General features: G+C 57.2%; 2 protein-coding genes across 5 annotated transcripts in view; both read right to left on the bottom strand.

The window, feature by feature from the left end:
* Positions 1 to 768: 768 nt before the first annotated feature.
* Positions 769 to 4284, bottom strand: F2RL3 (F2R like thrombin or trypsin receptor 3). The gene is made up of 2 exons (XM_512484.7): positions 3489 to 4284; positions 769 to 3214 (listed from the first exon to the last, which is right to left on the bottom strand). The coding sequence occupies exons 1-2, from the start codon at positions 3595 to 3597 to the stop codon at positions 2166 to 2168; spliced, it is 1158 nt and encodes a 385-aa protein (XP_512484.2). The 5' UTR covers positions 3598 to 4284; the 3' UTR covers positions 769 to 2165.
* An 8178-nt stretch (positions 4285 to 12462) lies between these two features.
* The window catches only part of SIN3B (SIN3 transcription regulator family member B), a 49860-nt gene continuing 46519 nt past the window's right edge, over positions 12463 to 15803 (bottom strand). For all 4 annotated transcript variants that reach the window (XM_054673109.2, XM_512485.9, XM_054673110.2 and 1 more), the window contains 3 exons: positions 15172 to 15266; positions 14422 to 14629; positions 12463 to 14315 (listed from right to left, as the gene is read on the bottom strand). In XM_054673109.2, the coding sequence (XP_054529084.1) occupies positions 14085 to 14315; positions 14422 to 14629; positions 15172 to 15266 (534 nt within the window). In that variant the 3' untranslated portion in view covers positions 12463 to 14084. The remainder of the gene's footprint in view (positions 14316 to 14421; positions 14630 to 15171; positions 15267 to 15803) is intronic.

The raw sequence follows: 15803 nt of genomic DNA, 5'->3' as shown, positions 1-15803 counted from the left end.
CCCCATAGTTCATGCCCCAGTGGTCTTTGAAACTGCCCTGTGCCACTCCCTGGAGTGAGCAGCGGTGTCTGTGTGTGTGTGTGTGTCTGTGTCTGTGTGTGTGTTTGTGCACCAGGTGCTGAGGCTTCTCCCCTTCCCCACACACCAGCTGTGTCCTCCACAGCCACTGGCATGGCCCCTTGTGGTCTGTCCCGTGCAAGGCTTACAACTGGCTGCCGACATCCTGGCAGAAGGGAGTTCCAGGTCTGCAGCACCCGAACCCCCCAGCACACACTGTCCACCCCCACCCCCCATTGTCCCACCTTGTCCCTGGTGACATTGACAGAAAGTGAAAAGAAGGATCAGCCTGCAGGTGAGAGGAGGGAAGGCGAGGGTCCCCAGCAGTCAGGGGATAGCAGGAGGCTGAGCCATGCTAGTGATGGGTTTTGGGGAGCAGAGTTGGGGGCGCTATTCTGGTTGTTCAAGAGACATCCCAAAGCCAGAAGCTGGTGGGCATGAGAATGGCCAACCAGGCTCTGGGCCTGGTGGGGCCACAGCATTGGGCACTGAGGATGGGGTGCCCTCAGCCTCCTGGGCAGGAACTTGCAGTGAGTCTCCAGGGAATGCAGCCCCAGCCCCAGCCCCAGCCCCATCTCAGACACCAGTGCGTCGTGCGCTGCATCCAGCCCAGAAAGCCAAGCCAGAGATGCTGGCAGGGCCCAGGAAGCAGAGTTTGATCCTGTTTCAGATTCCTGGGCTGCCCTGACAAAGTGCCACATGCCAGGCAGCTTAAAACAATGAGAGTTTATTGTCTCACAGTTCTGCAGGCCAGAAGTCCAGGGTCAAGGTGGTGGCAGGGCTGGTTCCCTCTGGAGGCTGTGAGGGAGAGCCCGTCCCAGGCCTGTCTCCTGGCTGCTGGTGGCTGCTGGCCGTGCTTGGCATCATGGCATCCCTTAGTTTGTGTCCGTCCGCATCACTCCCATCTCTGCCTCTGCCGCCACATGGCTTTCTTCTCTGTGTGTCTCTGTGTCCTCTCCTCTTCTCTTTTTTTTGGAGACAGAGTCGCTCTTTCGCCCAGGCTGGAGTGCAGTGGCACCATCTCAGCTGACGCAACATCCGCCTCCCAAGTTCAAGCGATTCTCCTGACTCAGCCTCCCCAGTAGCTGGGTGGGCACCTCCCCAGTACAGGTGCCCACCACCACGCCTGGCTAATTTTTTATTTTTGGTAGAGATAGGATTTCACCATGTTAGCCAGGCTGGTCTTGAACTCCTGGCCTCAGGTGATCTGCCCACCCCTCGGCCTTCCAAAGTGCTGGGATTGCAGGTGTGAGCCACCGCACCCACTACCTCTCGTCTTCTTTTTTTAATTTTAGTTTGTTTATTTTTGAGACAAGGTCTTGCTCTGTTGCCCAGGCTGGAGTGCAGTGGTGCAATCATAGCTCACTGCAACCACAACCTCCCAGGCTCAAGTGATCCTCCCGCCTGTGCCTCTTGAGTGGCTGGGACTATAGGCGCATGCCACAATGCCTGGTTCATTAAAAAAAATTTTTTGTGTAGAGATGGGATCCCCCTATGTTGCCCAGGCTGGTCCCAAACTCCTGGCTTCAAGCAATCCTCCATCTTGGCCTCCCAGAGTGCTGAGATTATAGGCGTGAGCCACTGCACCTGGCCATCACTTTTTGTCTTTTTAAAATTGAATTAAATTAATTAATTAATTAATTTAGAGACAGGCTGTCTGTCACGCAGGCTGGAGTCCAGTGGCGCAATCTCGGCTCACTGCAACCTCTGCCTCCCAGGTTCAAGCGATCCTTCTGCCTCAGTCTCCTGAGTAGCTGGGATTACAGGCGCCAGCCACCAAGCCCAACTAATTTTTGTATTTTTGGTAGAGATGGGGTTTTACCATGTTGCTCAGGCTGGTGTTGAACTCCTGGGCTCAAGTGATCCATCCGCCTTGGCCTCTTAAAGTGCTGGGATTACAGGCATGAGCCACCAGGCCTGGCCTCTCCTTATCTTATGAGGACACCACCCACACTGGATGTAAGGCCCACCCTTCTCCAAAGTGACCTCCGCTAGTGACAGTTGTAACAACCCTATTTCCAAATAAGGTCACATTCTGAGGTCCCAGGAAGGACGTGAAGTGGGGGAAGGGACCCTGTTCGACCCAGTACAGCCTTCCCCACTTTGTGTCACTGGACCAAAGAGGAGTGGGTGCCCATGCCCCGGCTGCCCCCTTCTGCAGAGGCCTTGGAGGCCACGGTGTCCCCTGGCGACCGTCGGAAGAGCCCTGCCCGCACCTTGTCCCTGAACTCGGCTGACACGTAGTAGTAGATGAAGGGATCCACGCAGCTGTTGAGGGTGCTCAGCGCCAGGCTAGGCACGTAGGCACCATAGAGGTTGCCCCAGGCGCTGGGGCTCGGGTCCGAGTAATGCAGCAGCAGCAGCAGGTTGCTGGGCACGAAGAAGGCCACGGCGGAGGCCAGCACCACTGCGGTCAGCCTCAGCGCGTGGCCGTAGCGCCGGCCGCTGGCCGCCAGCGTGTGCAGGGTGGCCCCGTAGCACAGCAGCATGGCCAGCAGGGGCAGGAAACAGCCCAACAGCGCCAGGCAGGTGAAGGCCGGTTGCCAGTGGGAGGCCTGTACGTCCAGGGGCAGCGCGTCATGGCAGAGCACGCGATCGGAGCGCGCCAGCCGGAAGGTCTGCCGCTGCAGTGTCAGGGGCAGTGCCAGGGCGGCCGCCATGAGCCAAGCAGCCATGCAGAGTCCAAGGGCCAGGCGCCGGCCACGCAGGGCGCGGGCCCGCAGCGGGTGCACCAGGGCCAGGTAGCGGTCCAGGCTGACGGCGGCCAGCAGCAGCACTGAGCCATACATGTGACCATAGAGTGCGGCCGTGGCCAGGCGGCAGGCGGCCTCCCCGAAGGGCCAGCGCTGGCCACGCAGGTGGTAGGCGATCCGCGGGGGCAGCGCCAGGGCCAGCAGGAGGTCAGCAGCCGCCAGGTTCATCAGCAGCACGGTGGAGGGCAGCCGAGGTGCCTGCGTGGCCAGCACCCACAGCGCCAGCCCATTGGCCGGCAGCCCCACCACCAGGACCAGCCCATAGAGGGCGGGCACCAGCCTGGTGGGCACCCAGCCCAGAAGCAGTGCCCGTGAGCTGTCCGGGAGCTCCAGGGTGTCACTGTCATTGGCACAGACTTGGCCTGGGTAGCCGCGGGGGGCAGGCAGGATTGAGGGCGTGCTGTCTGGGAGAGAGAGGGGACGTCAGTCAGCCCCTGCCTCGGCAGGTGACGAGAAGCAGCAGGGAGGGAGGTGCTCAGAGCCTGGGGTCTGCCCTGGTGGGAAACAGCTGGACATGACACTCAAGGGAATAGCCCAGCCCTATGGGGTCAGAGACGGGATACAGAGTGGGCTGGACTGAAGCCCGCAACTTCCCGGCCTCCCCCTCCCCAGCTCCGGGCCCCCAGCTCCATCTCTGATGTAACCCCATCTCTGCACCCCAAAGCCAGGACCACTCACCATCACCACCTCCGGTGCTCCCGCTCTCGTCGTAGACGCTGGGGGTCTGGGTGCCGCCAGACAGGCTGAACCCCAGCACCAGGGGCCACAGGAGCAGTCGCCCCCACATGACTGCACTCAGGCTGCTCTGGGCTGTGGCCTCAGGCTTCCTACCTCGCCAGACCCTGAGCCCCAGCTTCTGGAGCCTGGGCGGATGAGCAGATCGCGCCAGTGGAGATAAACCAGGAAGGCTGCCCCTGCCCCCGCAGACCCACCAGGGCCGCTTGCCAGCCAGCCTGTGGGAGGACTGGAGTGTGGGTTATGGAGACCCGGCTGCCCCACGTGGCTATATCCAGTGTGGCGCCTCCCAGGGACCCAGGTGCCAGGCCAGCAAGATGCAGGGGGGGTCCCAGCTGCAGCCAGCACCCCCGGTCCCTGACCAGCCCAGGAAGCATCTGCAGTTCAAGTGGCCACTTCCTGCCAGCCGCTCACATCTGCAGCCACTGTTCTCACAACAGCCCTGTCCTCACCCCAATCCCCACGCCCATCACGGGCTCTGGGCCTTTCCTGAAGTCACCCCCCGACTTCCTATCTCTGGTGAGCAGGATAAGAAGAGCCCTGCTAGGCCAGGCATGGTGGCTCACGGCTGTAATCCCAACATTTTGGGAGGCCAAGGCAGGCAAATCACCTGAGGTTGGGAGTTTGAGACCGGCCTGACCAACATGGAGAAACCCCATCTCTCATAAAAATACAAAAATTAGCTGGGCTTGGTGGCAGATGCCTGTAGTCCCAGCTACTCAGGAGGCTGAGGTGGGAGAATTGCTTGAACCCAGGAAGTGGAGGTTGCAGTGAGCCGAGATCTTGCCACTGCACTCCAGCCTGGGCAACAGAGCGAGACTCGGCAAAAAAAAAAAAAAAAAAAAAAAAAAAACAACCAAGGATGGGCGCCTCCCAGAGGGCAATAGCAAGGGTCCCTTCAGACCCCCAGAGCAGCACGAGCCCAGCGTCAGGGACTCTGGCTGAACCTCGAGAGCCCCTCAGCATCCTCGGCTGACCCCATACTCACAAGGCATCCCTGTATGAGTGCCTCACTTCACTCTTGCCAGGGTACACACGGGCAGCTGTAGGGGAGACAGTGATGCTGGGGACAGCACCTGCCGAGGACCGGGGGGACTTCGGGGTGTGTGGCTCGCCTGCTCTGACCTCTGACCCTGAGTGAGGTGGCCAGGTTGAAGGGTCCCCAAACCAGCCTCCAGGGGGCCTCCCTCCTCTAGCCCCAGCACATCCCCACTCCTGGGTACCATTGGATGGGGGCTCATCGGGCAGATGAAGAAACTGAAGCTCGGGGGGGTACCCCTTCCCTCTTCTGCACAAGGCCCCTCAGTGTTGTCCCTCCCTGCCTCAGAGAGGCCTCAACCTGTTGTGCCCTGGGGGAGTCTGGTATGGGTGGTTCTGGCCCCAGTGTGCTCAGCGCTGGGCTACAGGGGATGGGGGACAGGGCTTGGGGGGGTCTGGGAGCAGGAGGGCCTAGTTGGGGGCCATGAGGATTGGGGAAAATAAAATGAACTAGGGATGGGGGAGGGAGGGGTCCAATGTGGCCGTTTCCTGCCTGGGGGAGCCCTAATCTCATCACACACTTGAGCACTCGGGATCTCAGCCAGGAAGTGACTGAGCAGAGTCTTGGACAGAGTCAACGCCCAGCTCCAGGAGGAGACACTGAAGCCTGGAGAGAGTCTAGCCGGGGCAGGGTCTCAGAGGCCCTGCTCCCATTTCTGGGCAGTTTCCGTGGCCACCAATGAGAAAATCAGCTTCACGTCAATGACTTGGGGAAAAAGGTGGCTGAGGACACCCTCGGCACACGGAAAACCCACGCCTGGGCTCCCCCCTCCACCGTCTTCTCTGTGAGCAGAGTGGGAAGCTGTGCAGGGGAGGCTGGGCACACTGGCAGTCCGGTGATGCTGGGGCAGGGTAGTTGGAAGATGATGCATCAAAATAGCGATGCACGACCGGGCGCGGTGGCTCACGCCTGCAATCCCAGCACTTTGGGAGGCCAGGTGGGTGGATCACGAGGTCAAGAGATCGAGACCGTCCTGGCCAACATGGTGAAAACCCGTCTCTACTAAAAATACAAAAATTAGCCAGGCATGGTGGCGCACGTCTGTAGTCCTAGCTCCTCAGGAGGCTGAGGCAGGAAAATCGCTTGAACCCAGGACGCAGGGGTTACAGTGAGCTGAGATCACACCACTGCACTCCAGCCTGGGCAACGGAGCGAGACTCCGACTCAAAAAAAAAAAAAAAAAAAAAAGCCAGGCACAGTGGCTCACACCTGTAATCCTAGCACTTTGGGAGGCGGAGGCGGGTGGATCACCTGAGGTCGGGAGTTCGAGACCAGCTTGACTAACATGGAGAAACCCCGTCTCTAGTAAAAATACAAAATTAGCTAGGCCTGGTGACATATGCCTGTAATCCCAGCTGCTCGGGAGGCTGAGGCAGGAGAATCACTTGAACATGGGAGGCAAAGGTTGCAGTGAGCCGAGATTGCATCATTGCACTCCAGCCTCACTCCAGCCTGGGCAACAAGAGTGAAACGCTGTCTCAAAAAAAAAAAAAAAATAGTGACGCACATGCCCTTATACTCAAGGGTTCCATGTCTAGGAATTTCTGCCAGACACATGCACAGGAAGGCGTCCTTGGGAGGATATCCACGCAGCAGCACAAAGCAGGGAGGTGCCCGCCAACAGCCCCTCCCCGGGAACAACACAGCAGCACAGGCTGTCGGGGGAACCCCAGCAAGCAGAGGTGACGATGACATTGCCCCTGTCAGGCACGAGCTGTACCCAGGCGACACTGCCCAGGTACTTCCCGGAGGACGCTGGGCGCGACAGCTTTGGAGGAGAGGAAACCATGTGTCTGTTTTGTACTGTTGGAGTTTTCTGTACACTGTGTTACTTTCCATAAACACTTCTTTTTTTTTTTTAAGATGGAGTCTCGATCAGTCGCCCAGGCTGGAGTGCAATGGCGCCATCTCAGCTCACTGCAACCTCTGCTTCCTGGATTCAGGCAATTCTCCTGCCTCAGCCTCCCCAGCAGCAGGGATTACAGGCGCCTGCCACTATGCCCGGCTAATTTTTTGTATTTTTAGTAGAGGCGGAGTTTCGTCGTGTTGGCCAGGCTGGTCTCAAACTCCTGACCTCAGGTGACCCACCTGCCTCAGCCTCCCAAAGCACTAGGATTATAGGCATGAGCCACTGCACCTGGCCAAAATATTTTTTTATTTAGAGATGGAGTTTCGCTCTTGTTGCCCAGGCTGAAGGTGCAGTGGTGCCATTTCGGCTCACTGCAACCTCTGCTTCCTGGATTCAAGCGATTCTCCTGCTTCAGCCTCCCGAGCAGCTGGGATTATAGGCACCCGCCACCATGCCTGGCTAATTTTTGTATTTTTGGTAGAAACGAGGTTTCATCATGTTGGCCAGGCAGGTCTCAAACTCCTGACCTCAGGTGATCCACCCGCCTCAGCCTCCCGAAGTGCTGGGATTACAGGCGTGAGCCACCACGCCCGGCCAAAATCTTATTTTCTTAAAAAGGGCAGACAGCCGGGCTGGGCTGTTTCAGAGTGGTGGCTCATGCCTGTAATCCCAGTGCTTTGGGAGGCCGAGGTAGAAGGATCGCTTGGGCTCAGGAGTTCAAGACCAGCCTGGGCAACATAGTGAAATCTTGTCTCTACAAAAAATCAAAAAATGAGGTGGGAAGATTGCTTGAGCCCAGGAGGTCGAGGCTGCAGTGAGCTGTGATTGCACCACTGCACTCCCACCCGGGTGACAGAGTGAAACTCTGCCAAAAAAAAAAAAAAAAAAAAAAAAAGGCAGCCTTAAAAAGTAAGGGAATTCTGACATATGCTGCATTGTGGATGAATCTTGAGGACATTATGCTGAGGGAAATAAGCCGGTCACGGAAAGACAAATCCTGAGTCATTCCACTCATGGGAGGTCCCTGGAGTGGTCACCTCCATAGAGACAGGAAGTAGAATGGGTGGGGGGGTGCCAGAGGCTGGGGGAGGGGGATTGGGGAGTGAGTGCTTAAGGCCACAGTGTTTCAGTTTTGCAAGATGAAGGAGTTCTGGGCTGGGTGAGGTGGTTCACGCCTGTAATCCCTGCACTTTGGGAGGCCAAGGCAGGTGGATCACTTGAGGTCAGGGGTTCGAGGCCAGCCTGGGCAACAAAGTGAGACACCCCCCCACCATCTCTACAGAAAAATACAAAAATTAGCCGAGTGTGGTAGTATACACCTGTGGTCCCTGCTACTCGAGAGGCTGAGGTGGGAGGATCACTTGAGCCTGGGAGGCAGAGGTTGCAGTGAGCAGAGACTGTGCCACTGCCCTCTAGCCTCGGTGACAGAGCGAGACTCTGTCTCCAAAAAAAAAAAAGTTCTGGAGATGGATGGTGACAATATGAATGTACTTACTGCCACTGAGCTGAACACTTAAAAATCATTAAGATAAACTTGGTATTATGTGTATTTGACCACAATTCAAATAACTTTTTTTTTTTTTTTTTTTTTTGGAGACAGAGTCTCGCTCTGTTGCTCAGGCTGGAGTGCAGTGACACAGTCTCAGCTCACTGCAACCTCCACCTCCAGGGTTCAAGCGATTCTCCTGCCTCAGCCTCCCGAGTAGCTAGGATTACAGGTGCGTGCCACCACACCCGGCTAATTTTTGTATTTTTAGTAGAGGTGGAGTTTCACCACCTCGAACTTCTGGCCTCAGGCGAGCCGCCTGCCTCAGCCTCCCAAAGTGCTGGGATTACAGGTGTAAGCCACTGCACCTGGCCCTTTAAATAACTTTTTTAAATGGGGAAAAATTGGCAGACAGGCGCAAGTCAGTGGCATGTCCTGGATTTCATTGTCCTCCAACCCCTCAGGTCCCTGGAAGCTCCTGGATGTGGCCTCCGCTCTCTCCTGCCTTCACTGCCTCCAGCAAAAGGTCAGGGTCAGGGAACAAGTTAGAAGCCACATGGGCAGGCTGGGTGCGGTGGCTCATGCCTGTAATCCCAGCACTTTGGGATTACAGGCCGAGGCAGGTGGATCGCCTGAGGTCGGGAGTTCAAGACCAGCTTGACCAATTTGATGAAACCCTGTCTCTACTAAAAATACAAAAATTAGCTGGGCGTAGTGGTGCGTGCCAGTAATCCCAGTTACTCAGGAGGCTGAGACAGGAGAATCGCTTGAACCCGGGAGGTGGAGGTTGCAGTGAGCCGAGATTGCGCCATTACACTCCAGCAGCAAACATGGCGCCACCTCCTCTCATTCCCTGGCTGGGCAGGGACGTTAACCCAGTTGAATGGCCATGAGAGGCAGGTGCCGTGACCCTGTCTCCCCAGGACTGAAAGTCACTCCCAGGGTCGCACGGACAGCCATGGTGGAAGCAGGGCTTGGGGTCCAGCCTGTCCAACCCCTGGATTCCCAGCGCTTCCTCTCTGGGGCCCCAAATCAGAGTTTGTTTGCTCCACTGTACCAAGAGCTGAGGCTCCACTCCCAGAGCCACAGAGAGAAGGGACTGGCCAACCTCAGGGTGGGGCAGAATCTGAAACCTAGGCGGGACCCAGCAGCCAGCCCAGATTGCAAAGGTCCCCAGAAGGGAAGAAGAGACGGGAAACCACAGAGGTGCAGACACATTCCTGAGACCTCAGCCTGCCTGCACCCGTCCCTGCAAGTTCCTGCCCTGGCCTGTTCTGTCCCCCACCCCCTGGCCTCCTGAGACTGACTTTGGGTCAAATTGCTTTTTTAAAAAAACTTTATTTTTTAGAGCAGTTTTAGGTTCACAGTGAAATTCAGCAGAAGGTACAGAGTCCCCATGTAACCCCACCCCACACATGCAAGCCTCCCCTGCTATCTATGTCCTTTACCAAAAGCGGTGCCTTTGTTGCAATGGACAAAGCTGCATGGACACGGCTCTGTCTTCTGGAACCCCGCGTTTCCATGGGGGTTCACTTTTGGCACTGTACCTTCCATGGATTTGGACATATGTGTCATGATATGTCCACCATTGACCATAGTGTCACACAGTTGTGTCACTGCCCTAAAAATCCTCCCACCTCCACCTATGGATTACTTCCTCCCATCTGCCCCCTGGCAACCACAGATCTTTTCACTGCCTCTATACTTTTGCCTTTTCCAGAGTGTTCTATAGTTGGAATCACGCAGTGTGCAGCCTTTCCAGGCTGGCTTCTTTCAATTAGTTAGATGCATTTGAGGCCCCTTTGTGTCTTTTATTTTTTGAGACAGACTCTCGCTCTGTCACCCAGGCTGGAGTGCAGTAGCGTGATCTCGGCTCACTGCAACCTCTGCCTCCCAGGTTCAAGCAATTCTCCTGCCTCAGCCTCTGGAATAGCTGGGATTACAGGCGCGTGCCACCACGCCTGACCAATTTTTGTATTTTCAGTACAGACAGGGTTTCACCATGTTGGCCAGGCTGGTCTCAAACTCCTGACCTCAGGTGATCCTCCTGCCTCAGCCTCCCAAGGTGCTGGAATTATAGGTGTGAGCCACCACGCCTGGCCCCTTCATGTCTTCACAGCTTCATGGCTCATTTCTTTTTATATCCTGTTGTCTGGAGGTGACATGGTTTATCCGTTTGCCCGCTGAAGGATGTCTTGGTTGTGTCTGAGTTTGGGCACTGGTGAATAAGGCTGTGTATATCTCTTGTGCAGGTTTTTGTGTGGACCCAAGTTTTCAGTTCCTTTGGGCAAATACAAAGGAACGTGATTGCTGGATGGTATTCAGTTTGCCGTTTGTAGTAGTTAGCCTCATTCTCAGCAAGTGAGGACATCAGGCGGGAAGCACTGGTTATATGTTGCAAAAGCCAGTGAGACAAACACCTCACTAGCAACAGAATAAATGTTCATGGGGCCCCACTGGAAGCCCCTATCCCAGCACCCTCTGTCAGCATCACATGTAGTGTTGCGGAAACAGGAGGAAAAGAGAGACCTTGGGGTGTATACAGGAGGATCTTTATTGAGTGCACTCAGACCCACCGGACTCAACGTCTAAAAACTGGGCCTAGAATAAAGACAGCACTTGACTTGTAAACACACTTTTAAAACGGGGTGGGTTAGCTTGAAGCAGGCTTACAGTGGCGTGAAAGCAGGGATACAGAGGCAGGACAAAGACAGTTCATCAAATTATAACAGGCTCATAACTCAGGATTAGACATGACCGTTGCTGTGCAACTCAGATGGCCATTATGTAGGTTTGCCCTAGTGCTTAGCATGGCTTATTCCATGGCCATCACTATGGCACCCAGGTGGCTCTATCTCAGGCCTGCTCAGACGGTTTATGACCTTCACTCCACTGCTTAGATAAAACAGAATATTTGAAGTCACTAGGTGTAGAGAACAGGAATCTATAAACTCATACCATGAAACAAAGGAAAATTTGTTTTTCTTCTCCCTATGTTGAGGGAGTGCTGGGAGAGGCTCCAGAGCACATTCCTTTGTGTCTTGGCTTGTTAGTATTATTAAGACTTTTCCTGGGTCTGGGCTGTGCCTGTTGCTGCCTCTGAGACAAGTCAGCCTAATACAGGAAAAGCTTAATTCTCTTTTTAATTTTTTCTTTCTTTCATTTCCCCCCTCAGTAGGGGTTCCTGAGACCCTCAGCCACCTCCTCGTACTTGACGGAGGTGGAAGGGGAGGTGCTGGACATGCAGCGGCTTTATTAATGCTGCTGTATCTATCTCTGGATAATGAATGTGACTCACAGCCACACGCCTCTATGACCTTTTGTTTCCGTGGGTCAGGGGTCCGGCCTGGGAGGCTGGGTCTTTGGTTCAGGGTCAAATGAGGCTGAGATCAAGGTGTCAGCTGGGCTGTGTCTTTATCTGCTGCTCCGGGGCCTTTTCTGGGCTCAAGTGGACTTGGGCAGAATTTGGGTCCTGGTGGTAGTGGTGGCTCTGAGGTCCCCCTTGGCTCTTGGAGGCCACTCTCTGTCCCTTGCCACAGGGTCCCCTCCCCAGCACAGCGGAGACATCTTCAGGGCCAGTGAGGTACCTCTCTCATCTCATGTCATATCACCTCATCAAGGCCATGGGCCCTACTTGAGGGCAGGGGACCCCTCAGGGCAGGGCCACCTCGGAGATCTGCTCTTTGTCTGCTCTCCTGGGACCAGCACGGCCTTTCTCAGCCCCTGCAGCACTTCTGACCAAGGAAAGCCAGTCTGGAGGCCCACAGAGGACCCTGGGCATCCCCAGCCATGGGATCAAGGCAGAAGGAAACAGGGCGGCCTCCGGTCTGGCTTGCCACGCTCCCTGGGAGCCCTGACCCTCCGGTGGTGGTGCGGTCAGAACTGCCAGAGACGCTTGGGTGTACAGGGAGCACATGGGTCACTGGGAGGAAGCTATGGCCCCTCCCCTACAGAGGATGGAGGAGCCCATACTGAGGGGGAGGGGCTGGCCACTTCTGCCTTGGAACCCTCCAGGTATGTCAGCCAGGGGACACAGCAGAGCTGGGGCTTCTGCTACCCGGAAGCAGGTGTGGGGCTTGGGATGCGGATAGGGGGCAGGAGATGAGGAGAAAATGATGGTGAAAGCCAGGAAGTGGGTGGGGCCCCAGGGAGTACAGAGGGTGTTCGTGTGGGGTGGGTGGGCAGGCATGGGCCTGGACGGATAGGTTGGGCATGGGAAGCTTAGAACAAACACCTTAGAGCAAACACCATGATCTTTAAATTGGGTTCTGCATGAGAGACACTCGGGCGAAGGAGACGCTTCTAATTCCCACTAAATGTGCAAATGGAATGGGGAAAGAATATTCTAGAAGACACTCCCATGTCGTGGCGGGGCAGGTGCAGGGTGTGACATGATCTTGGTTCAAGGAGGGGCTTCGACTCCCCTGGTCCCAGGTAGGCACACCCGGCCAACCCTTGCTCTCATGGGTCCAGCCCACTGACCTGGTGGCAGGAAGTCAGCAAGGCTCTCGCAGGAAGACCAACACACCCTCACGGCTTGATGTCAATATTCAATTATTAACTTTAATGTGCAAATAAATAGAAAAGGAAAACTACATTCAAAACAGCTGCAAAGGAAGGACAAGCCCCAGAACAGAAATTCCTCAAGAACGGAAAAGAGGTGCTCCCTAGAAGCATGCGGGGATGGGAATACCGGGAAGAGGGGCTCGGCGGGGTCTCCGGCTGCACCCGGGGCCCAAGTGGCTCTGCCCGAGACGGCCGTGGGCCTGGTGCAGGAATCCTGATGGCAAGTTCCCTTCTTAGAAAACCGGGATGTGTACAAAGTGCCTGCGTGACACTTGGGGAGCGGGGGTGGGGAGCCCAGGAGGACGGGTCGGCATCGGAATCGCCCAGCCTGGAGTCAAAGGCGTCAGGAGCCTCCAGGTTCCACAGGAAACTTCTAGAAACACATCTCCACTTCCTGGAAACTTGAGTCCAGCTGTTGCAGGACGGCAAGGGTGGCGGTTATTCTGGGCCCACTGGTGTGCAGGGGCCAGGGCCAGGGGCTCTCATGGTCGGGGAGAGAGGCCTAGAGAAGTGGTCCCCAGCCCCAGTCACTTGGGATTCTTGGCACAGAAAGCCTTGGATGCCTCCATGGGACAGTCACCTCAGCCCCTCACAAAAGGACAACAATGATCCCTGGAGTGGCTGCGTGGGTCCCGGGGTGGGTGGGCGGATGGAGCTCCTTGGGTGGCGGCTGGGACTGTCAGGGCGGCTCTCGGAGTTCCACAAAGGGAGATCTCAGCCCCAGGGAGCCGCAGGACTTGGCTGCTACAGAAATAACAACCACTAAAAGCGAAAGGAATAAATATCTGTGCGTGTATACACATACGCCTAGGGTGCCCACTGCAGGAACACGACTGGGCCCGCCGCCCCACAGCGGGGTCGTGCTAGCTCTGAGGGAATACTGGCTGGGGTCCCTCCCCTTGTGGGCCCAGAGTCCAGCTGCTGGAGTTGGGGTTGGGTGTCTTATCCAGAGCGGGGTCTCCCGGGGCACTGCCCGCCTGCTCCAGCTCTTGACTTCAAAATGGGATCCCAAAGGTTTGGCTGAAGGGTTCTTCTCACTTCCAAAGTGACTGAGGGCCTGAACACCAGCCAGGCAGAGCTGATGCCCAAACCCTCAGATGACGTTTCTGGCAGCTCTGAGAATATTCTGGAAGGACTCACTTTTCAAGCAAGCCTACCCAGGGCTCAACTCCTTCCTTGTCAGGGTCTCTTGGACATGGACCCCCTCCAAAGTGTGGGCCTCAGGAGGGCTGTCACCTGTGACTTTTCCAAGACACGGTAAGAATATGGGGCAGGAGCCATCTGCCTGCCAGGGATTTGGCACATGTGACGGACGGGGACGCAAACATGATTGCTTGTTCCTCGGCCAGCACGTCCACCCGCCCCTGTGGTGGGGCTGAGCCCCAGGGCTCGGGTGCAGGTAGCTCAGGTTTGGCACACAGCAGGCCCACAGGAGACCGGGAGCCACGGGGGCGGCGTCCTGCCCTGAAGGGCGCTGTCCGGCAGCAGAGGGGCTGGGAGATGCCTCTCAGGTCGTTCAAGAAAACGGCCCCAACACGACCAAGGCCGAGGGCACGTCTGTGCTCTGTGAGGCACCTGCCCGGTGCCCACGAGGGCGGGTCAGGGCGAGGCCGGGCGGCGGCTGTACTGCACGCGGTAGCGGGTCACGGGCAGGCCGTGCACGTGCACTGTCTCACATAGCGTCTTGCAGGGTACCATGTCCTCGTCCTCCTCACCCATCAGCCAGTCCTGCACCAGGCTAGCCGCCTCCACCGTCACATTGTCCTCCAGCCAGCGGCTGTGCCACTCCTCAAAGTGCTGGTGGTGGCGGAGCAGGACCAGGGGCTGCACCTGTTGAAGAGGCCGGGTGTCAGGGCGGCTGAGGGCTGGACCCCCAGGGCCCCAGGACTTGGGGTGAGGAGGGGGATGTCGGGGCAGCCCAGGCCTCCCCTGGCACCTGCTTGGCCCGGCAGAGGGTCCCGCGACGGTACATGTAGTCCTCGGAGTTCACGATGAACACCATCTTGTGAGTGCTGAGCTTGAAGCGGCAGTCCACGTCGCAGGCGCTCTCCACGCCCACCAGCCGCTTCCAGGAGCTCCTGGCCTCACCGCGCAGGGCCCGCGCCTGCTCGCTCTGCCACCGGCGGCGGAACTTCTTGAGGTTCCTGGGGGCGAAAGGAGGTGGAATGGACTCTGGCTCTCGGCATTGTGGGAGGAGGATTTGCAGGCTGGGAAACCCCCAGGCCTGGGACCACAGAAGATGTGCTACCTCCCAGGGGTCCACAGAAAGCAAATGGAAGCAACAAGAAATGCCCCCAGATCTGAACACCCACCAGCAGCCCCCACTGGTCCCACAGGCGCCATCCTAGCCCGACCTGAGGTGGTCCAGGGTCCTGCCACAGCCACCCGCCTCTGGCCTGGCCCCACCAGCTCTGGCAGCGTCTCCCTCCAGTCTGGGCATTCACTCTTCACCCACTGACGCATCGTGGGGTTGACCTTGCCCCTCCTACCCCTCACCGTCCTGGGGTTACTAATCCCTCCACTGCAAACCACAAGCCTCAAAAGGGCAGGGCCCGCCTCAGCACACAGCAGGCACCTACTAAGTGCTCCCAGACAGTGTGCCATGGTCCAGCCCCCGTCAGGACAAAGGGGACACTCCCTGGGCCCAGGAAGGAAGGAAAGGAGCATGCATCTCAGGGCCTCTTACCTCTGCAGGAACACAGGTTTCAGGAGGAAGCCCTCGGTGGGCGAGCTGGACGCGCCCTCGGTCCCCACATACTGCTCCACGTACCGAGCCAGGTGCTGGGGACAGGGAGAGACACAGCCCGTGATGCCCCTACAGCAGGGCTATGGCCACTCTTACTCTGGACCCTGAGTTCAGGAGCTCACAGGGGTTCTGTGCCCCCCACTCCCACAGCATGAGGAGAGCCGCTGCAGAGGACTCTGATCCCTGACGGAGACCCCAACAGACTATAGCTCTTGACAGAGGACCCAGTGACAGCGGGACTCACACAACCAGGCCACAGCTGAGGAGCGCCAGAAGCCCCCGGAAGCTGGAAGAGCAGGAAGGATCCGCCCCAGAGCCTTTGGCAGGAGCACGGCCCGGCCCACACTGTGGTTGTGGACTGCTGACCCCCAGGACGTTGAGGGAATAGACTTCTGTTGCTTGAAGCCACGTGGTTTGTGGTCATTGTGGTGGTAGCCCCAGGAAATGAATGGGGTTGGCCTAGCTGAGTAATGTGCACACACACTGGACCTGCTGGCAGGTGCCGGGAGCTGCAGGCCCCAATGACCACCCTGGGGACACACACGGGTCAATGCTTCACTGTCACCAGGATG

This window comes from Pan troglodytes, chromosome 20 (genome assembly GCF_028858775.2).
Source record: "Pan troglodytes isolate AG18354 chromosome 20, NHGRI_mPanTro3-v2.0_pri, whole genome shotgun sequence".
NCBI lineage: Eukaryota > Metazoa > Chordata > Mammalia > Primates > Hominidae > Pan > Pan troglodytes.
This window is presented reverse-complemented; position numbering and strand designations above follow the sequence as displayed.